The 24,514-nt window shown below is 39.3% G+C and overlaps 1 protein-coding gene across 1 annotated transcript; it reads right to left on the bottom strand.

Annotated features, from left to right (window-relative positions):
* Nucleotides 1-8,549: 8,549 nt before the first annotated feature.
* LOC107797173 (putative polygalacturonase) lies at nucleotides 8,550-13,877 on the bottom strand. The gene is made up of 5 exons (XM_016620036.2): nucleotides 13,257-13,877; nucleotides 11,636-11,756; nucleotides 10,838-11,086; nucleotides 10,065-10,218; nucleotides 8,550-9,798 (listed from the first exon to the last, which is right to left on the bottom strand). The coding sequence occupies exons 1-5, from the start codon at nucleotides 13,668-13,670 to the stop codon at nucleotides 9,273-9,275; spliced, it is 1,464 nt and encodes a 487-aa protein (XP_016475522.2). The 5' UTR covers nucleotides 13,671-13,877; the 3' UTR covers nucleotides 8,550-9,272.
* Nucleotides 13,878-24,514: the final 10,637 nt, after the last annotated feature.

The raw sequence follows: 24,514 nt of genomic DNA, 5'->3' as shown, positions 1-24,514 counted from the left end.
ACTCACCTTATTTGTTGGATAACTCAGCTCCTATCTTGGTTCTTCAAACTCTAAGTTTTACCTCCAATTGAAACTTGAAAGGGAGAGAAAATCAATTAGGGTTTGTGGGAAATTTTTGGGAGGATTCTTTGCAGAGCTTATGTCTGGTTATTATGCTCTATTTTGAGTCTAATATATGAAGAAAATAGGCCCTTAAAAGGCCTCTTTGGACGACCCGAAATGGCCCATTTTTGGGCTTTCATTTAAGCAAGTAGGTGACACACCTACTTGTCACCTAGCAGCTTGCGCAGTATCGCAAAAATGCATATATCTCTCTACTCCGATGTCGTATTGACAAATGGTTTAATGCGTTGGAAAATAGACTCATAGATCTTTAATTTGATGGGTGGAACACACCATAACTCTAAGTATATTGGGAGAAAATTGTAGTTACAGTTGACCCAAAGTTTCAGTAAAACCTATGAATGTAACTTGTGATGACTTTCATCGACTTTTGTTCCACAACTCGCTTGACTTAAAAACATAACACACGGATGTAATACGACTAATATAAATCATAACATAATCTCTTTATCATGTTAATCACCCTAGTCTCACCCCAAAGGTACATGTTATAACATTCCCAACTTGTCGACTTTCGATGAAACATTGTTTTATTTAATTGCTTTAGCTTCTGAACTGTCCAACCCTCTTTGTACTTGTTGTTCATGATCTTCAATATTTGTAACCTCAGAGGTAACATGATTAACTTACTTTATATACTTTTAAATATTATCTCATTTTTTTGTCCTACATTAGTTTGCTTACGACGCATTTTTACATACGAAAATATAGGGTGTAACAAATTTCACTATGTGAATTGGGGTAAGCATTCTTGACTCGCTTTTGAATATAATTCATGAATCTATCCTCATTTTTGGCATTTGGTTGATGATTTCAAAAGAGAAATTGGAGGTTTTTGCCTAAAGTTTCATAGAGTGAATTTTTGAGTTTTGAACGTCGATTCGGAGTTAGATTTGAGTAAAACTAGTATGGTTGGACTCGTAAATAAATGGGTATTCGGATTTTGTGAGTTTCATCGGTTTCTGAGGCGCGGGCCCGGGTTTGGCGTTTTGGTTGACTTTGGGCTTTAGATTAAAGATTCGACATTTATCATTTGGAATTATTTTCTTGGGCTTTATTTGATGTATCTGAGTTGCTTTTGTCTAGTTTCGAGCCGTTTAACGGTCGGAACGTGCGAGATGGTATTTTTGGAGCATCGTTTGGCTTGCTCGGTATTGGATTTGGCTTGTTCGAGGTAAGTAAAACTTCTAAACTTGGTGCTGACGGTATGAACCCCTGAATATGCGTGATATATGTTTGGTGTTGAGGTGATGCACATGCTAGGTGACGGCCGTGTGAACGTGCACCATGTGAATTGTGATTCAGTTATTTTTGTGGTACTGTGTAGTTACCTAATCTTATTTGTAACCATGAAATCTCTACGCGCTAGAGTAATTGAGCGGTGATACATGTTTGAAACCGTGTTTAGGCTACATGCTTATCCTGTTGGGACCCACTGAGGTCATTCCTATTTTTGAGTTAATTGCTTACATTTCAACTACATACTCAGTCATACGCATTTATTTGCATATCATATCTCAGTCTCTATTACCATTTATTGATATATCACATCATTATTTTTGGGCTGATTTTCATGACATTGTGAGCCCGAGAGACTGGAGAGATTGATGATTGAGTGAGGCCTAGGACTGATTGTGAGGATATTTATAGGATCGGGCTGCACGCCGTAATATATTTATTTGATTCATGCCATGATTGGCTTATTATAGCGCTTGGGGTGGAATTGCCCCTCTTGAGTCTGCACATCCACAGTGAGCGTAGGTACCTACTGAGTGCGAGTATCGAGAGCGAGTGTTGAGTGACTGTGAGGATTGAGTGACTGTGAGGAATGAGTGAATTTATATTCTGAGAGTATGCATATGGTTTTAACACTGAGTTGTATTGCATTCGACATTCACACTTGACGTACATGCATAGAGATGCATTTTCCTCATGTTGTACGGTATTGCGTCATTCATGACTTCACATACATATTGACATGCAAGCATAGAGATGTATTTTCCGCATGCCATTCGAAAATGAAACATTTACCTATTGAAAGCTTTGGGAAAAATCACAGTTTTACAAACTTACTCATATTTTTGGTGATTTCGATAAAAGATTTTGGTTTTCACTGGTATACTTGAAAAGCATGCCTATTTTTCTGGAACTATGAACGAACTGACATTTTATCTCTGAATTATTTATTTTAGCACTTTTATTATGTTGTTAGGAACTGTTGTTGGCTATTGGTGTTAGACTCTGACTTTTGTTCCAGCTCATCACTACTTTCAACCTAAGGTTAGGTTTGTTACTTATTGAGTACATTGGGTTAGTTGTACTTATACTACACTTCTGCACCTTGCGTGCAGATGTTGGATGCTGATGTTGCTGCGTACGACGTGAGCTGGATTTGAAGATGTACTTCCATTCCAGTTATGGCTATCACTTGTCCTTGGTAGCATTAGATTTGAATTTTGTTCATTTACATTTCAAACAGATGTTTTAAATATTTCAATTCAGTCTTGTAAAAATCTAAATCTTAGAAGCTCAAGATTTGTACTACCAGTCCTTGAGAAATTCTTTGTATAATAGTTCAATTGTATTATCATTTCTTCTCTTAATCATTCTTATTCGAAATGGTTTATTGTTAACTGGCTTACCTAGCGGGCTGGGTTAGGTGCCATCACGGCTAGTTGGATTTTGGGCCGTGACACTTGCCCTCGGGGGTATCGGGGCCATGTGCTCCGGGTCTGGTTCGAGGATCAAGACTTCGAAGAGCATTACCAAACAGCTGCACACGGCTAACCAAGGGCCGTGATGTCTATGCCCAACCGGATACCCGAGTATGTATTCTGCTTGTGACTCAGAGTTGATTATGAGATTCTCGTACTTTTCATATGATGGCATGATGTATGTTGTGTGTTGTGTGGGATTGAGATTTTATGTGCACGGTCACGGTTCAATTTTGAAGGGAGGGTCATGAATTCTTAGGCAACATGGATGGTTCAGATGTCTAGATGAATGCTATTACTACTCGGTATAGCCTGAGAAGGGTGCGCATTTCAGAAGGCGCACTGTGTTTTGACTTACGGATGCTTTATTGGTATTGCGGTACTCGCCTGATTGATCGACTGCTGATATTCAGAATTTGCTATGTTGCGTGGAAGAATTATAGAAGTATTTCTCGTGGGGATGATTATGTACGAGGGATGTGTTAGTCATTCGAGTAATGGATTAGGGATCGGCTATGGTGATTTGGGTGTTCTATAGAGTGGGAGACTTGGAGTTCTCAAAAGTAGACTGTTTCGGGGTTGCGAACTATAGAAGTGTGGTCAACATAAGCTAGATAATGGTACGTGTTATGGTTAGACCATTGTGGACTTTTGGTAGGGTTATTTATCTACTTATACAAGACCAGGGATGATTTGGAGGCCCATTGGTAGGCCTAATGAGGATGTGTATCCTACACCGGGTCCGATTGGTTGGCTTAGAACTGTTAGTATTGAGGGGTGTGTCGTTCGGTTAGAGTTGAGCTTATTCGTGTTTTGATATGATGTGTTACTATTCTATGCTGCAAAGGGTTGTGATTTGTTAGCTATATGCACACATGGTGTGGGTGTTTTTAGGCCTTATAGCGGACTTCGTGTGATTTGGTGATTGGGGTGTAGAATGATCGATTGCGCCTTGGTTATGGTCCTTTCGGGTCTATGATATTGTGTTATTTGCTTCTCCATGGTTATGGTCATGCACCTTGGGTACTTGATGTCGAATTGCGCGTGGTTGTCGATTTTGAGCATAGTGGCTTGAGGTATTTCATATGGACCAATGTTTGGATGGGGTCACGCATTGCAGCTGGGTTATGTCGGGATATGATCCTTTATGTTAGATTCGTGTGTTGTGGTCCTACAGTGTGATGGGTTCTTAGCATTACGTTGTGGTGGTACTTGTTGAGTTTGCGGGACGGTTATATCATTTGAGTAATTTTCAACGATTGAGTACATTTGAATTATTGCTTATTGGTGCACATATTGCACGGTTTGTTGGTTAGGGTTGTATTGGTGTGGCATGTCAATAGAATGGTTATGTTTGATGAGATGGGGTCATTGGACCCAGAATGGGTACTATCATATTTGATTACAGTATGGATGGGGGATAATATCGGAAGTCGGCTTAGGGTTTGGATTTGGTTCTTATCGGAGGAGAGAAGGCTCCATGACTTGTTGATCTGATAAGTGGTTATGAGTTTCTGCATGTTTCTTTCATCATTGGCAGTGTACAAAGGTATTAGAATGAGGTTTTGTTTGATATAAGGTTTATTACCGGTACCGGGTTTGTTTTGAGTAGTTATTATGGTCGAAAATTATTGCTATGAGTATTTGAGTTATGTGGTATATAATGTGATTGTGTCTTGGGTTAGGGTTATAGCTTGATACAGCTTGTTCAGACTTATACAGTGTGTAGATACGAGATTCGGGTCTTATAGGTAATTTCGGATGTTGGAAATTAGATTCTAAGGTTTATGGGCTAAGGTTGAATTAATGATCTTCAGTCATGTTGTGTTGTCAGACTTATATGGAATAGGGTAATGCGAGATCACCCCCGGGTATGTGCATGGTAAGGTTACATGGTGGTTTGATGGCTTTGGAACAACTCTTGGCACGTTCGAGGACGAACGTATATTTAAGTGGGGAAGAATGTAACGACCCGACCGGTCGTTTTGGGAATTTGCACTTCGCTTGATAGTTTGAGGGCATGAGTATCTCCGTATGATGTATTACGACTTGTGTGTATCGTGGGTTTCGATTTTCGGGTGATTCGGAATTAGTTTGGAAGAATAAATTTTATTTGTTGAAGCTTCAAGTTGGAAGAGTTGATCAAGTTTGACTTTTGTGAATTTGACCCCGGAACGAAGTTTTGATGGTTCCGTTAGGTCCGGATGGTGATTTTGGACTTGGGCATATGCCCGGATTTGCATTTGGATTTTTCTAGAAGGATTCGACGCTAATTGGTGAAAGTTGAAAATTTGAAGGTTTGGAAAGTTCATAAGTTTGACCGGGAGTTGACTTTGATGATTTCGGGTTCGAATTTGGTTCCGAGAATGGGAATAGTTTCGTTATGTCATTTGGGACTTGTGTGTAAAATTTGAGTCCATTCCGGGTTGATTTGATATGTTTTGGCGTGCGTTTCGGAAGTTGGAATTTCAAAGTTTATTTAAGTTTGAATTGAGGTGCGATTCATCGTTTCGATGCTATTATGTGGGATTTGAGGCCTCAAGTAGGTCTATATTATGTTATGGGACTTGTTAGTTTATTCAGACGGGGTCCCGAGGGGCCCGGGTGAGTTTCGGACAAGGTTCGGACCATTTCATCGCATGTTGAAATTGGCTAAGGCTGCTAGTTCTGGTGTGGTCGCATCTACGGACAATTGGTTGCAGAAGCGACTTCGTAGATGCGGGGTTTTCTTTCGCAGAAGTGAAGAGGGCAGCTGGGTGTGAAGGTCACAGAAGTGGGATTTGTTCCGCACCCGCGACATCGCAGAAGCGGAGGGATAGGTCACAGAAGCAAGATTCGTCACAGAAATGGAAGCAGTGGCTGCACCTGTGTGTGCGCAGAAGCGGAATTTGTTCCGCAGGTGCGATGGGCGAATTCAATTGACTATCCGTAGAAGGGTAAATTTGGTCGCACAAGCGATGCTACAGAAGCGCAAATCTGTTCACAAATGCGAACATGCATGGGCAGAACATATAATTCGGGGAGTTGGTGATTTTTAATCATTTTCAGATTTTGGAGCTCGGTTTGGGCTACTTGGGAGAGGAATTTCACCATGTGAATTGGGGTAAGCATTCTTGACTCGCTTTTGAATATAATTCATGAATCTATCCTCGTTTTTGGCATTTGGTTGATGATTTCAAAAGAGAAATTGGAGGTTTTTGCCTAAAGTTTCATAGAGTGAATTTTTGAGTTTTGAACGTCGATTCGGAGTTAGATTTGAGTAAAACTAGTATGGTTGGACTCGTAAATAAATTGAGTGTCAGATTTTGTGAGTTTCATCGATTTCTGAGGCACGGACCCGGGTTTGACCTTTTGGTTGACTTTGGAGTTTTGATTAAAGATTCGACCTTTATCATTTGGAATTGTTTCCTTGGGCTTTATTTGATGTATTTGAGTTGCTTTTGGCTAGTTTCGAGCCATTCGGCAGTCGGTACACGCGAGATGGCATTTTTGGAGCATCGTTTGGCTTGCTCGGTATTGGATTTGGCTTGTTCGAGGTAAGTAACACTTCTAAACTTGGTGCTGAGGGTATGAACCCCTGAATATACGTGATATATGTTTGGTGTTGAGGTGACGCACATGCTAGGTGACGGGTGTGTTGGCGTGCACCGTGTGAATTGTAATTCAGTAATTTCTGTGGTACTGTGTGGTTACCTAATCTTATCTGTAACCATGAAATATCTACGTGCTAGAGTAATTGAGCGGTGATACATGTTTGAAACCATATTTAGGCTACATGCTTATCCTGTTGGGACCCACTGAGGTCATTCCTGTTGTTGAGTTAATTGCTTACATTGCAACTACATACTCAGTCATACACATTCATTTGCATATCATATCTCTGTCTATGTTACCATTCATTGATACATCACATCATTATTTTTGGGCTGATTTTTTATGACATTGTGAGTCCAAGAGACTGGAGAGATTGATGACTGAGTGAGGCCGAGGGCCTGATTGTGAAGATATTTATGGGATCGGGTTGCACGTCGCAGCATATTTATTTAATCCATGCCATGATTAGCTTATTATAGCGCTTGGGGTGGAATTTTCCCTCCCGAGTCTGCACATCCACAATGAGCGCAGGTACCTACTAAATGCGAGTGCCGAGAGCGAGTGCTGAGTGACTGGGAGGACTGAGTGAATTGATACTCTGAGAGTATGCATATGGTTTTATCACTGAGTTGCATTGCATTCGACATGCACACTTGACGTACAGGTATAGAGATGCATTTTCCTCATGTTGTACGGTATTGCGTCATTCATGACTTCACATACATATTGACATATAGGCATAGAGATGTATTTTCCTCATGCCATTCAAAAATGAAACATTTACCTGTTGAAAGCTTTGAGAAAAATCATAGTTTTACAAACTTACTCATATTTTTGATGATTTCGATAAAAGATTTGGGTTTTCACTGATATACTTGAAAAACGTGCCTATTTTTCTGGAACTGTGAACGAGCTGACATTTTATCTCTGAATTATTTCTTTTAGCACTTTTATTATGTTGTTATGAATTGTTGTTGTCTATTGGTATTGGACTCCGACTTTTGTTCCAGCTCGTCACTACTTTTAACCTAAGGTTAGGTTTGTTACTTATTGAGTACAAATGGTCAGTTGTACTTATACTACACTTCTGCACCTTGCGTGCAGATATTGGATGATGATGTTGCTGCGTACGGCGGGAGATGGAACTGAAGATGTACTTGCGTTCCAGTTATGACTCTCACTTGTCCTTGGTAGCATTAGATTTGAATTCTGTTCATTTACATTTCAAACAGATTTTGTAATTATTTCAGTTCAGTCTTGTAAAAATCTAAATTTTAGAAGCTCATGATTTGTACTACTAGTCCTTGAGAAATTTTTGTATAATAGTTCAGTTGTATTATCATTTCTTTTCTTAATCAATCTCATTTGAACTGGTTTATTGTTAACTGGCTTACCTAGCGGGTTGGGTTGGGTGCTATCACGGCTAGTTCGATTTTGGGCCGTGACACTTACCCTCGGGGGTATCGGGGCCATGTCCTCCGAGTCCGGTTCGAGGATCAAGACTTTGAAGAGCATTACCAAACAACTGCACCCGACTAACCAAGGGTCGTGATGTCCGTGCCCAACCAGATATCACGGCGTGAATTTCGGCCTATATCGGCAGAAAATCAATGATTAGCGAAACATAAGATTTTTACCTTTCTTAGAATTGTACTTGGGGTAAAACTACTATATTATATAAAAATGGGAAGCTTATTATTCATAGGACACATTATAACACGCATATCAAGGCAATTTATTTTAATTCTCTTTGTTGTTCAAAGTTCTTATTTTTGTTCTCAAGTTCTTCATAAGTATAAGCTTAGAATCGAGGGCAGGTTCCTCATCGAGCCATCAACTGAGCTCAGAATCATCCTTATCATTGGTTTGGCCATTTATTACGTCTTTCATTCGCTTAATCTAACGTCATTAATCACTTGTATTAAATTAATCCACATATCCTTAAAATCACATATAAATTTAATTGTTATCCGTTTTTCAGGGTAAACAGATTCGAAATGATAATTGAATGCCTATTGAAAGCACATGGAATAATCACCCATCTGAATAATCACATATAAATTCAATTGTTATCCGTTTTTCAGGGTAAACAGATTCGAAATGATAATTGAATGCCTATTGAAAGCACATGGAATAATCACCCATCTGAACCAAATTCGAGATGAGGACTATCTTTATTTGAAAGTAACCAATGATAGTAGGTACAAGTTAGTGTTTCAACGGTGCTGTATAACCCGGGGTATTGAATAAGATATTCCATCTGTTAATGTATGAATGTCTTCTCTCATATTTTATGGAACTGAAGTTAATATACAAAGACCACTTACACTTTTTTTTCTACAACCCGATGCCTTTTTCAGACATAACGAAGCAGAGGATTAAACAAATAAAATAGAAAAAATATGAATGGATGTGGATCGATGTCCCCACTCCCCAGGCCTGTGCTTTATCTCCAAGAATTGACATCCAGCTTCATCTTTTGCAATAAACCATGACGAATTTTGTGCCCTTGTATTAATTGCAGAGGTCCAACCAGCCTGGGTATTACTGTGGGCACTGGAGCTTCTGTCCCTGGTCGCAGCCTCGCAAACCAAACTAGTACCCTCCGCGGGGAGATTGAGGCAATGTTTGCCTATTAAAAACTCTCCGGGTGGGTACTCCATCCATGTACTCCTTTCATTCTTGCAAATCTATGTAACAACTGCACAAACTTTAGAACATGCTCTAACCTCCCAGCATTTAACTGAGGATTCGATGGACCAAGAAGATCAAATGTTGTTGGTGACGAGCCATCAGCTGTTGTACCAACATTTTCATTGAAACAATAAAGCACCTTTCGTCTCAACCATCATAATCCAAGTCCTTCGTATTCTGTGTTGTTGCTCGCCTAAGTAGTTTTCCTCCATCATCATACAAATCAAGATTCTCACATGGGGCAGGGAAGATTCTTCCAATAACACGTCCTTGAACAAAAGAACATTGGAAGATATGCTTCTTCTTGTATGTTATTCCTACGGACATGTCCTGAAAAGTAACATTCTGAACAGGAATCTCAGGGCTTCCATAAATACGTGCTGGTATTCGAACTCCCTGTCCACGAATACCAGTAAAGCTTATATCCTCAATAACTGGAAGGGCTTTTGGATCATAACCTTCATCAGGATGTTCATTGTAATCAGTCTTAATTACAATGCCCACACGAACGTTCTCTAGTGTCAGGTTGCGGTAGCTTACATGTCGAATATGACCACCCCTACCAGGGCTAGTTTTAATTCTTATACCTCTTTTTGAGTTCCATACAAGGAGATTCTCCACTAGTATATTTGACACTCCACCAGACATTTCACTTCCAATTGATACTCCTGCACTGTTAATAATGAACAAGTCAGTTGACATTAAAACCAAAAGGACGCACGCACTCAAGCTCTGACTTAGTCTCTAGCGATTGAAGTGAGAAAATAAATATGTAACCACAAGTTAATGATGAAAAAATTTAATGCAGCAGGGATTATGCATAATGTTTATGTTGACAGATGCTGAGAGGTAATACGAACAGGAAATGAGATTTTTTTACGGCAAGGAGTAAACTTGAAGTAAATTATAGGAGTAATATAATAGGGAAACAAATATTACCTAATCATTGAGCGCACTATGAGGTTACGGATAGTGATGTTGGAAGAAGGCCGGGAATATGCAATTCCATACTGATCCCAGCCACTCTTGATTGCAACTCCATCATCCCCCACACTTATATAACAATCCTCTATCACCATATTCTCGCACGAATCTGCATAGGCCAAACAACAATATAAGATCCATCTGCTCAATATTTTTGTCTTAAAGGATATGACACAGAAAAGCATACTTATGCAATAGCATTGAACATGTAAAAATGACCTAGTCTTCCAAGTTTACAACCTCACAAGTCCCTCCTTCCCAAAATGAATGAACCATTTCAGACTTAATATTATATATAGAAAGTGAGATAACACACGGCTAGCTCTTTCTGAAATAGAAAGTAAATCTTCAGAAAACACATGCCTACCAAACAGTAAAAACATTTGTTTGAAAAGTCAAGGAGTGAAGAGCAAAACAAGATATATCCGCTGGTACAAAGGTATTTTATACACTTGCCCTGAATGCATTAGTTTCTAAAGGAAAGGAAGTCTTGGATGAGATGGAGCAAATTTATTCTTTTTGACAATTATTTCTTGATATTACAGAAGTTTTTTGTTGAGAAAGCAATTCCTACAGAGCATATGTTTTAAGCAGGTCAATACAAGCATTTAAAAGATCAAAGGTGATGAAGTGGAAGAAAGCCAATATACAAATTACAGATACAAAGCCAAGGGATCAAGAAAGGCATGAAGAACGATTTCTTAATACGAGGAATAAGGAGGACTCACCAGGGTCTATTCCATCAGTGTTTGGGGCATCAGATAGTGGAGCCAAAATATTTACATTTCTGATAATAACATTTTGGCAGTCATAAGGGTGGAGAGTCCAAAACGGAGAATCACGGAATGTAACATCAGAAATGTGAATGTCTTTCGACCACATAAGTTGAAGAAGTGGGCCCCTTGTGTGATTCAAAAGCTTTTTGCGGTATTTCTCCCACCATGATCGGCCTTGCCCGTCAATGGTACCATTATGGCCTGTTGCTCAATTGTTTAAACAATCAGAAACATGTTTGTGCTATGCTCAATCAACATTGCACTATCACATTTATATATGCACTTTGTTTGGCGAGCTTGTCGCTATAGGAGAAATCATGGTGCAGACTGCAGACTGCAGAGGCAACTCACAGTTATCCGAAAACAAGATACATAGCTTATCAAGTCAATATTAGAGGCCAAAAGCAGAGATAGGACATAAAGAACACTCCGCGGAACAGCACGCATGACAGTGACCATACATAAATTATAAAGTTTTATTATTTTGAGCATTTAAACCCTGTCTGTAACACAAGAAATATTGGGAATCACTAGACAAACTTAATAACTTAGCATGTGCACAAATCTTGAAGAGGAATGGGTCCTTCTCACCCGGGCCTTAACAACCACACAGATAACTTGGGAAACACTTCGAATGTATAGTTATTTATACTAATTTGTAAACAGTAAGAAAATTGGCATCAATGCAAAATTGAAGGAATAATTAAAAAAATTACTTTACAGCTTTTTAGTAAGGTATTATAACTTTACCTGTTATGACGACATCCTTAAGATTTTGCCCATGGATTAAACTTCCATAACGCGGCCCACGACGTTCTCTTCCATAACCATATGATGGCAAAGGAGGCAGTAGTGGCCAATAGCTCTCGTCCTGTTACATGCATTTAAACCCTTATAAGTTAGCAACAGTACGTATATGACCTTTGACCGAGCATACTTGCCTATACTGGTGTACCACAATAGACCTAATAATTGTTCGGGTGTGACAAAACAGCATGTGCTGAAGTTACTTCCGAAAGAAGGAAATAAATGAGCCCATTCATAAAAGCTTTAAACAGTAATCATCTCAACCATCTAATATAAGATGAACTTTGACACATTAATAGAGACAAGATCTCATGTCAAAGTTTGTCCCAAAAGTCCAATAGCAGTTGAGTCTATTGGCGAATAACCAACTGTAGCCATCTATCACGAGTCTGAACTATCCAAGAGTTAAATAAACTTCAGTTGATTTTATAGCACGACTCTCTGCAACTAAATTTAACAGTTCTGCATATAACAAGGCCAGTACCATCTTCTCATTTCAGCATAGATGCGTAATTCTGGGCATTCCTGACAGGTGTATCTGCATTTGTTCTTCCCTAGATACATGACTTTCTCGTGCACATGCATATAAAACAAGAATTTTTTGTTTTTTCTTTAAATGGAAAAACAGGCATTTTGTTAGCATCTGCCCTTGTTGCTTACTGCCATTCCTATACCGTCTTCTTATATATTTCTGACCGTTTCCGACAGGTGTAGGTGCAAAACTTCCCCCAATATGTATGAAATTTTTCATGTGTGCACATACACAATGGCAGTAACTTGTGGTTGTTGTTAGTATAGGAACAGAAAAGGGTTACGTTCCGGCCCTATTAGGCATACTCAACATAAAATTGCTATTAGGACCTGTCCTAAATCTTTTAAGGTATATTAACATTTACTAGATTCCTTTTATTAGCCTCTAATCTCCAGTATCCTTGAGTAACAAAAAAATCGCATAGAGCATTGCAGTAAATAATAGTAGTGCTCAGCTATATACACTAAGGGGTGGGATATCCCATGGGATCAGCTATATACACTAAGGGTGGGATTTCCCGGATTATCCCGTGGGGTAGGATATCCCATGGGATTAGCTATCCCACCTTCTATATGGGATAGCTAATCCCACCATTTTAGTATAAAAGTTATCTCGGGATTAACTAATACCTCAAACCAAACTTGGGATAAAGTTAATCCCAAACTTTATCCCGAAATTATTATTCTTATCCCATGTACCAACCGACATGAACTACCAGGTCTCCGGTCGCATTAGAACTTGAAGAAAGTAAAATGACTCCTTTTAATGGCAGGGGTTTTATTCACTTTAGCTCACTAGAGTAATCCCTATCATTTATGGCATGGTAGTCTTAGACATGTAACATCATGGAACTATGACAGTAATATCGCTCTCGGTTTTTGCTAGAGTTAGTAACCAAATGTCCTGTAATTACTATTAATTAAAGGTTGAACTTTGAACACGCAATGCATCTGGCCGAACTAAAAAACGAACCTTTTCAAACAGTTTAGCTCTGCGGAATTAAACGATATCTAATACATACATGATACTTACATCAATTCCAAGTATAACGGCATTTTCAGCTAAGAAGAGCGTCATGTGGCTAGTGAGATTAAACGGCGCCGTGAGCCAATAACCAGGCTCAACGTTGAGCTGACCACCACCTCGCTTTCGAATTTCCGAAATTGCCCTCTCAAATGCCTTTGTATTTAAAGTGACGCCATCGCCAACAGCTCCGAAATCGGAGAGATTTAAGACTAGAGGCCGTAGCTTAGGGATGGGCCGAGGAGGTGGGCCCCAACCTCGATACATCAGAAGGCGATCCACAGCTGTCCTTTGCCAAGCGACCATCAGAATAAATCCAACGGTCCAAAGAAGAGTAAGAAGAGTACGGTGAGACGACAAAAATGATGGAACCAAACGCTTGTATTCAAGTTTACGGTGTTGGAATCTGAAAGAATCTGTCATTATTTATTACAAATAGTATATAAATTTAGTGAAGGATTGAGAATCTGTGCAGTGAGAATAGGGAAATGGAAAATGAGATCAGTAGATCACAGCTTAGAGTAGTAAAGTGGAGAAGAAAGATCTCTTTTACAGAAATGGTAAGGACCGGGGACGGTTGCTGCCTTGGCTAAGTCGGGAAAACTGACAATTTAAGCCCCCAGTTTCCTTATTGGACGTTGATGGGCTTGTCTCTTTACATAAATAGGTGAAAATAGCACGCTCTTGTCATTTTTCGAACCGAACCGTTAATTGAAAAATAGTCCGTATTTATAAAAATCATTAAAAAATAATCATTATTTTATTACAATACAAAAAAATTTAATATAATATACTGGATATCAGTGTACCTGTATATGAACTTTCGGCATATTATGCTGGAATTCCAACACACGAAAAGTTTTAGCATAATATATTGGAGATTGGAGCACATGTGTATGAATTTCCATCCCAGCATATTATGTTGGAACTCAGTATATTATTCTGGAATATTTTCCTGATTTTGAACAGTATTTTCGTTCAGATTTATCTTTAGGCCGAATAGGCTCGTAGACTCTTGTACTTGTTCTGGTTCATCATCCCGATCCCTATACTCTACGGAATATCATCTAAACACTTATAATTATCAAAATATACTATTTTAAACCTCTCTGATCGTTCGTTGACTGAACATACGTAGCAACTTGATGGCTGAGGTGGATAAAATGTGTGTATTTCACGCGTATAACAAGCGTGAGTATGAATATTAAAATGAAAAATAATTAAAACATTAAGAAAGAATGTTTTAAAATAAAAGAAAAAGACGAGGCAAATAGGCAAAGCCCAAAAATTAAAAAGTCCAGTTCACTGAATCCCTGTCGTTCTCCTCCTCATCATATGCCTCCCTCTCTCAAAAGTAAATAAAGGATAAAGATCACTTGGATCTAAAAACACAAATATTTAGAAAAAAATTGTTTGGTCTTCCATAAAACTAAATACCATAATTCATTCACAATTGTTTATCCCAAAACCATATCCAAATATACATGCATGTTTTCCATTAATTAAACCAAAATGCAAAAGCAAAACCGTTCCAATTTGAACGCTTTTAGCATCTGGAACTTCGTTTTGACAATCTATGATTATTCAACATTTTTTGTAAATTACACCATATCAAATGTTCAAAACTTAGTTTCACCCAGCGGCCAGCTCCTTTGAGTAAAAAATGAAGCCTTAAATATCAATTGCTTTCAGCCTCAAACATTTTTTTCTAGAGGTAATTCAGAAAATAAGTTGCAGCTGTTGTTTATGGAGCCATGATTTACTATACACCGCAAGTTAGGAATAGGAGAATATTCAGGAAATTAAATGTAAATAGAGAGTTTATAGTTTACAGATTCAGAAAGAACATAGAGAGAAAATTAGCAATTATGCAGGTTCTAGGAGAGTTAGAAACTGTCAAGTTTTGATTTATAGGCTCTGTAATTAGATTTACATAGGTGATTGATTTGTCTTTATGAGATCTTAAAATTATGTGCACTTTCCTAGTAGGTGATTTGGAATCTAGATGCTTCTAGTTTGTAAAGCTTTTGATTGTTATGGTAATATTCATAGTTATTAAAAAAAACACATTATTTTTTCTTCAAAATTTGAAAGACAAGTGTCACTTGCAATGCTTCTTTTATAATATTACCCAAATGGAGCCTCTTGTGTCTAAATCATAAATTGCTTGAGGTTTAATAATCCTCGAGCTAAACCCACCCATTCTTGAAAGAGAAACCATTGGTGAAAGCTAGAGAGTGGCAGCGATGGGGTTAGGTGGAAGAGAAAGAAGTGAAAAAGATGAAGAGGGAGGAGGAAACAGAAATTGGAGTGAATTTCAAGTTATTTTTTTAGAAAAATAACTTTCTGTCGAAAAAATATTTTTTTTGTAATAATAAAAATTATGTGGCATATTTTATCTGATGTGGATATCAATCTCAGCGTGATTGAGCAAACACGCATGTCAAAAGGGCATAAAATAGTGTGTTTTAATAATTATAAGTGTCGAGATAAAATTTTATAGATTACAAGGACCGGGATGACAAACCGGAATAAGTACAATGATCTCCTAGGTTATTCGGCCTTATCTTTACATGAAAAATGGCTAAATTTCAATTACTTTTGAAATTGTGGCTATTTTTCAATTACCACTTGTAAATCTAGTTATTTTTGAATTTCATCCCATAAATAGCCGAATGAATTTTGTTGTTTACTTTTTCTAGCCAATATACATAAATTATATATTACTCTCTCCGGTCCACTTTAAATAATTTTTTGGTTGTTTTTACACATGTATACGGTCAAAATCGAAGCTCGCCTACGACATAGAAAGTCAAGTTCAGAACATGGCAATAAAGGACTGAAGATAGACCCCAAGTCCCATCGGGCTAAAACCAGGGGTTGGAGCGCCTGCCTTCGAGAGTATCGGGGTCGTGATCCCGAAATTGATCCTAGCCCCGAACGAGTTCGAAGAAACATTGTTAGCATAACAGAAGACCGAAATATCTGTGACCGGTCGGATATTACGGCAGGAATCTCGGCACGTATCAATGAGGAACTGGCAATCGGCAAATCAAGATATTTTTTACCTTTTATAGAATTATACCTAAAGTAGGACTCCTATACTGTATAAAGGGGATATGATAATTCATTTAACACATTGTAACACGTATTCCAAAGCAATACATTATTATTATTCTGTTTAAGCTCTTAATCTTCTGAGTCTTGATACCGATCGAAGTGCATTCGGCTCGAGGGTGGCTAACCTTCCAAGGCTGAAATTGTCCAATTCGTGTGGTTTGTATTTACTTTATCGTTATTTATTCCAATTGCACTCTAATTTATCATTTTGTGTCAAGTTAATCCACGTATCCTTAAAACCACTAACAAATTTAATTGTTATCCAATTTTGAGGGTAAACAGTCTGGCGCCCACAGTGGGGCTAAGGATAATAGTGGTTATTTGATACAAATCTCCATAACACACACTACTTTACACTTGTTCTTTGAAGTGTCTCTAATTTCAGGTTAAAGCTCAAAATGTCAAACTCTCAGTCAATACCACTACACGTTGACAATGAGTTCGGCCATCACGGTGAAAATAACAACATAGTACCCAGTGACGAGGTACCGCCCGTTGATCCCATCAGAATTCTGGTCGCAGACCCGATTGACGCTAACTCTTATGTGGCTATCGACATAAATTTGCCTACCGACCCCGAGAATAGCGTCCGTGGTGGAGCCCGATCAGCAGCTCAAAATACACAAAATATTGGAGGAGACGGGATCAATTTACGGATGATCTTCGAAATGTTACAGGCTCAAAAGGCGGCGATAGCTCAGTTATATAACCGAAGCCGCGCACCCAGCAGAATTGAACCCGATCTGTCCCGGAAAGTCGCTCGCAGGGATGAACCGGTTGTAGAGAGGTCGAAAATAAATCGGGGACTAACCCCGAGATCATAAAGATGCTCGAGGAACTGACAAAACTGGTAGAATCATGGGAGAAGAAAATCGAAACTAATGACAAAAAGGTAGAAACCTACAATTCCACAGTCGACCAAATCCCGGGAGCACCGCCGATATTGAAAGTCCTGAATTCCAAGAAGTTCGTGCAAAAACCTTTTCCTCCGAGTGCGGCTTCAAAGCCGATCCCTAAGGCTATGTGGGCATTGAAGAAGCTAAATCCTGAGTGGGAGGTCGCCGCCAACTTAACGGTGGCACAATTGAATGAGCTTGATGAATTACGATACCATGCATATACAAGTTCTTCCTTATACAAGGAGAAGATGAAGTACCTCCATGATAAGTACATTCGGAACAAAGATTTCAAAGAAGGTGATCCTGTGTTATTGTTCAATTCTCGATTACGGATGTTTCCGGAAAAGTTGAAGTCTAAATGGAGTGGCCCGTTTGAGGTTGTGAGTGTGACACTCTTGGGTGCATTAGACTTGAAGAACAAAAATGATGAATTGTTTAGAGTCAATGGTCACCGGGTGAAGCATTATTTGGGAAAAGTTGATGATGGCCACGTCGTGGCATTGATTCATTTCAAGTGATTGATGGTTATCTACGTCGTGACTTGACGTTAAATCAGGCGTTTCTTGGGAGGCAACCCATGTTTCTTTTTATTTTTATTTTTCTTCTTTTTTAGATAGGTCTTGTTTTGTGCTAGCTGGTTTTGAAGTATGTTGCAGGAATGAGTGTGCTTTGCAGGAACTATGCTCAGGAAAAATGCTAAGTGTGGAAAAAAAGTGTGGACCGCACATTTATTGTGCGGACCACACATTTATTATACGGACCACACAATCTTGATGGCCATAACAGAAAGGAGTCTGCGGCCGCACAATTCATTGTGCAACCACATAACTAGAGATCACAGAATTGCAAACTCTCTGAAGTTTGAATTGCAAAGAAATGGCCGATCTGCGGCCGCACTCAGAATTGTGCGGATCGCAGATCAACAAAGAGGGAAGCAGGTGACAGTTAAAGAGTGCGTATCGCCCACAAAATTATGCGGCCGCACTTAGCTGCTAATCCTTTCCCTAAAATCGGCCAACTATAAATAGTGACCCTCTACCACTGTTCAAAACTTTACACACTCTGACTAGTTGATACCAAAGCAAGCACAGTACACTCAAATTGATTCAATCATCTCGCATTCACTTCATCACCCTAGATTCTTCCCTGCATCATTCATTACTGGTATGTTCAATTCATGTTTAGATTCTTTCAAATTTCTTAATTTTTGTTCTTCATTAGTTTAGATATTTTTAGGCCTAAATGTCAAAATTAATCATCATGTGTGCTTAAAACAGTGTGGGTAACTTCATATTTGTTAATTGGGGGACGGGTAAATTGTGCATCATGTTTAATTTGCCAATACCATGTCTAAATTGTGCAAAAATTAAAAAAAACCTAAGTTTAGTGCCGTCTAATTTTGAATTGTGCGGTCCGTAGATCCTTAGGCGAGGGAAAAGTCTGTGCATTGATTGTGCGGACCCCACTCAAAATTGTGCGGTCCGCAGAAACTGAACTGCGGCCGTAGAAAAATGTGTGCGATCGCAGATCAAAACTTCAGAGAATTGGTATTTCTGGGCTTTGAATTGTGCGGCCACACTCAGAATTGTGCGGACCGCACTTCAATTGTGTGGTCGCACTTCCAAAATTGTGCGGTCCGCATAAGCTATTCTGCGACCGCACTAAGAATTGTATGGACTGCACTTCCCCCTCCTACCCACTGTTTTGTCTGCAACTGTTTTATAGTCTGTGTTTGAACTTTAACTGACTCATGTTGTTATGTATTGCAGAAAATGGTTAGATCAGAGGACATGGTGATACTTCCAAAGGGAGGGGTGAACCCTCCCGAGGCCGAGGCAGGGGTACCCAACCACTCTCAGTCCAAAAAGGGATAGCAAAGAATCTAACCATAGGAAGAGGTAGGGCCATAGAACCCTCTGAATCAAGTTCTTATTTCCCGTCTAGGGAAGCTTCTAAGGGCCACTCTGTGAAGGCAACACTTGAGGCCCAATCTCAGCCACAATAATTCCCTGGGAGATACCAGCTCCGCAATGAGCCTTCCACCTCAGCAAGCTCTTCTGAGGGTTCAGAAGATGGCAGCCAGGGCTCAGAAACCTCTTTTACTCACACACCCACCGCACCAGTCACAGTTGAGGATGGTGATGATATTCTAGATGACGGTCGAGGGGGTAATACTAGAGTTGCTGGCATAAAGAGGTCGAAAAAGAATGAGGCCTGGGAAGATAGATTCGTGAGCCTGCGAGCCTTTACCAGGTTCCGAGAGTGGTGACCCCAGATATCGCTCACACTTGAGCGTCAGTTCCTGTTGAAGGATTTGGATAGATTCAATCCGAATGTGGCTAAGCAGTTCAGGGAGAGAAAACGGTGGACACGGTTCACTCAGAGTGTGATGAATTCCAAAGAGCATTTAGTCTGGGAGTTTTATGCCAATGTGGAACACGTCAAAAAGGGGACTAAGGTGACCAAGGTGAGGAACCTGAAGGTTCGATTTGATCAGAGTACCCTGAACACTTATTTGGGGTTCGAGGAGGTAGAGCCGGTTCAATACTTGGAAAAATTTGCAATGGGTGATGCAGCTCGCCCTTGATTAGCAGAGGTCTTGGCAGCTCCAGGACCACCACCACCATGGATCACAACAGGGGTGCCCATTCAGAGGGCCACCCTCAACTTTGAGGCAAAAGGGTGGCAAACATTTGTGTGCATCCGCATAGATCCGAGCCAAAATAAGAGCAATCTTCAAATCCCCCGTGCAGTCTTAGTTGCATCTATCATGGCCGGGTACCCAATTAATGTGGGTGCCATCATGTCAGCTAATATGTCGGTGGTTGTCAGGCAGGGTAAGAGCTCTTACCCGTATACCAACACTATCATGGAGTATCTCACGGATGCGGGGGTTGTCACGACCCAAACCGATGGGCCGTGATGGGCACCCGGTACCTTACTCAACCGAGTACCAACATAATGTATCTTTCGTATCATACTATCATAACTAATTGAGCCGGAGAGGCTGTCGTGAGATAAGTAGAATAAAACATGAGGAAATACTCAATATAGGGTGACCCAACTTGATATACCGACTTATAAATATTACGTACTGGCCTATAAGGCCATACCAGTATCCGTATACATGACATCTGTCTACAAGCCTCTAAGAGTACATAAATATCACAAAGGTCGGTACAGAGCCCCGCCATACCAAACAATACATATTCAAATCATACTGACCAAATAGCCAACTTCGAGCAAGTGGAGTGCAAAAACACCTTCTACTGAGCTGATAGCTTACTAGGAGAACACTCAACCTGTCTATCAGGACCTGCGGGCATGAAACGCAGCGTCCCCAGGCAAAAGGGATGTTAGTACAAATAAAGTACCGAGTATGTAAGGCATGACAGTAGTATTTAAAAGATATGAAAGAAACATGGAGTAAAGAACTCAACCTGAAATTCTGAATAGCTCTACGAATCATGAAAATTTATAATGTCATGCATGTACGTATAAATGCCATACCATGCATAGGTATATGTGTACATAACATCAACAAGCCTCTAAGGGTATTCCATCATATCATCTCAGCCACTGTGGGCAAAATCATCAACGTATACCAGCCGATCAAGTGGTGGTGTGTATATAACGCCTTAACCTTTTCCCATATTCCATATACATATAATATACGCGTATATAATGCCTTCTGGTCATGGGTCAATGTACATGTATAAATGCATGAAATGCATAAGAAATACGTTAATAAGATTTCTCGAATATCATAAAATCAATATGCTTTTCGGACAAACTTTATCAAATACATATTTTTCTGAGACCCATGAACAGAGGATATAATAATAATTCACATGGGGAATCAAGAGTATAGACATCCCTAGTATTTCTATGAATAGAGTCATTTATGAAAGTTGTGTATTTGTTCGTTTCGTTTGTATCGTACGGATCATGCCAAAAGGAAATGAGGGATAGCCTTAGCATACCTTAACTCCGTTGAATCCTTAATACCTTCCAAGAAATTCTTCAAACAACTCAATTCAATCTACCACATCATAAGGAGATTCAAAATCAGTGCTGAGTAAAGGCTAAGTCCGCAACTTAAACTAGTAGTTCGTTTACGTAAATTTGAGCAGCATCTCCCCTGTAACTAGGCCCTCCTCCAATACCATATACCAACAACAACAAGAACACAACAATAACAACATATGAGCATCATTTTCCAACCTTATCTCCATCATAATATACCACAAAACAGCCCACACGCCCTAATCACTTCATACATAAAACGACAACCAAAGTAGTGTCAAACAACTTAAAATAATATAACGATGAATGACCGGCCCACCATTCCATCATTATGTGGTGTTTATCCACACCAGTTATCCTCCAAAACTTTATTAAACAGTAGAAAAATAAAAAGCCAAAAGGCAACACGAAACAGCCCACAAAACAGTCCACTACAAGTCAAATAACTCGAACTCACGGCTTCCGATCACCGTCCCGTGAGTTCTAACTATTAGGAAATGAATTTATCAACCTTCTTTGATATTTAAATACTTAAATACAGAAATTACACGTTTTCTTAACTATGAAGTACCTTCCAAAACTCAAACCACAAAGAAAAAGAGAGACGATATAGCGATACTTACATCGTAGGGATCGTTTTAATGTTATCGCTTCTTGATTTCGTGCCCGGGGTGATAATATTATTTGAAGCTGTTATAGAGAGCTTAAGAGTAAAGTTAGGGGTGTTATTTGGTCGAGCTCTATGGATAATTGGAGAAAGATACGAGATGGGATGCAAATATCCCAATTATTTTAAAAGTTATAAAGGTGATACTTGGCACCCTTTGATTGGCCCTTCTTCCAACGCTTATAACGTTTTATCTCGGTGTAGTATGAATGAAAGGTTAAGTGCGTTGGAAACTATATTCCAAGGCCTTTAATTTGATATATAATATGTCCCAAAAAGACCTCATATAGCACACAAAATATATTTCTCAAAAAGCTCTGTTATATGGCAAATCCTTAGTCGGTGTTTCCGCAACTTTAATCCGATTTTTCTCAAACTTCATATTTTCTATCCAAACATCATATATAGCCATATTATGACTTTAAAATTATTTAAATCATGATTAACAAGTCTCATATTCATTACGTCACCTTGGGACGCACAGGGTGTAACAATCTTCCCCCCTTAGAAACATTCGTCCTCGAATGTTAAACTCTCAGAAATCTATATAAATTTTGGCAGAGTCTCCTCTGTAATGGTACTACTACCAACTTCCCACACAGCAAACCCAACAATACAAAGCCACACTGGGCCACAATCATCAATAACACCAATGGCCTCACACGACCAATAACAGTAACTAACATAAGAATCAAGTACCATATACGTACCTAAAGGCTGTGATGTCTCAGTCTGATCCTCCTCCTAAAGTGGAAAAACAATGAGGATACCCAGTCTTTATTTCTTCTTCAGCTTCCCAAGCCATCTCCTCCACATTATTGTTAATCCAAAGTACTTTAACCGAATCTACATTATTAGTTCTTAATCTCTGAACTTGTCTATCTAGTATAGCAATGGGAGCTTCCTCATATGATAGCTGCTATGTAACCTGAACATTATCAACTAGAATGACTTTAGAGGGATCTCTAATACACCTACAGAGCATAGACACATGAAAGGCTGGATGTACATACTCCAATTTGGAAGGCAAGTCTAACTCATATGCTACTTGGCCTACTCTGCGTATAATCTTATAAGGTCCAATGTACCGAGGGCTAAGCTTTCTTTCTTACCGAATCTCATAATGCCTTTCATCGGTGATACCTTTAGGAATACCCAGTCATCTACCTGAAACTTCAAGTCTCGTCGTCGATTATCTGCATAGGACTTCTGACGACTCCGAGCTACTAATAGCCTTTACCGTATAAGCTTAATCTTCTCAATTGCCTGTTGTACCAACTCTGGTCCTACTAACTTAGTTTCCCAACCTCGAACCATCCAATAGCTGACCTACACTTCCATCCATAGAGAGCTTCGTATGGAGCCATCTGAATTCTGGAATGATAGATATTATTATATGCGAACTCAATAGGTGGAAGTTGATCATCCCCGCTATCCCTAAAGTCCATCACACAAGCCCGTAGCATATCCTCCAGTGTCTGAATAGTACGTTTCGCCTGACCGTCTGTCTGGGGGTGAAATGTTGTACTAAAACTTATTTGATTCCCCAATACTTTTTGGAATGACTTCCAGAAATTAACTGTAAACTGAACGCCTCTATATGAGATAATAGATATAGGGACACCATGAATTCGGACTATCTCCCTAATGTAAAGCCTTGCATAATCCTCTGTTGAATATGTAGTCCTGACATGCAGAAAATGGGCTGATTTTGTAAGTCTATCAACAATAACCCATATAGAATCGAACTTACGCTCGGTACGAGGTAAGCCTATGATGAAATCCATATTAATCACTTCTCATTTCCAAGTCGGAATCTCTATAGCCTGTAATAATCCACCGGGTTTCTGATGCTCAATCTTAACCTACTGACAATTAGGGCACTGAGCAACAAACTCTGCTATATCCTTCTTCATTCCGTCCCACCAGTATATTCCCTTGATATCATGATACATCTCCGTCGCTCCTGCATGAATAAAATAACGAGAATATTGAGCTTCTCCCATAACCTGCTGACGCAACCCTGTCACATTAAAACACATAATCGACCTCGATATTTAAGGACTCCATCTCCTGTAATCTCAAATGGTATATTCTCCTTTTGAGGGGATGTATCTCTTTAATGAACTAGCACATGATCCTCATACTGGCTTTCCTTCACTTCAGTTACTAAAAAGGATGTTGTCGTGTCCTGAAAAGTAAGTCCGGTATCACCTAAGTCCAGTAATCGAACTCCAAGACTAGCTAGCTGATGAATTTCATGGGCTATCCCACACTTCTCTAGCTATAAATATGACATGCTACCCATAGATCTACGACTGAGGGCGTCGACTAATACATTCGCCTTCCCCGGATGGTATAAAATATCAACGTCGTAGTCTTTCAGTAGCTCCAACCATCTCCTTTGGCATAAATTCAATTCCGTTTGATTGAAGATATATTGAAGGCTCTTATTATCCGTATATATATATATATATCAACATGAATTCCATATAAATAGTGTCTCCATATCTTTAGTGCATGAATCACCGCGGCTAACTCTAAATCACCGGTCA

This window comes from Nicotiana tabacum, chromosome 4 (genome assembly GCF_000715075.1).
Source record: "Nicotiana tabacum cultivar K326 chromosome 4, ASM71507v2, whole genome shotgun sequence".
Lineage (NCBI taxonomy): Eukaryota > Viridiplantae > Streptophyta > Magnoliopsida > Solanales > Solanaceae > Nicotiana > Nicotiana tabacum.
The sequence above is the reverse complement of the archived record's forward strand: the minus strand, read 5'-3'. Positions and strand labels throughout refer to the sequence as shown.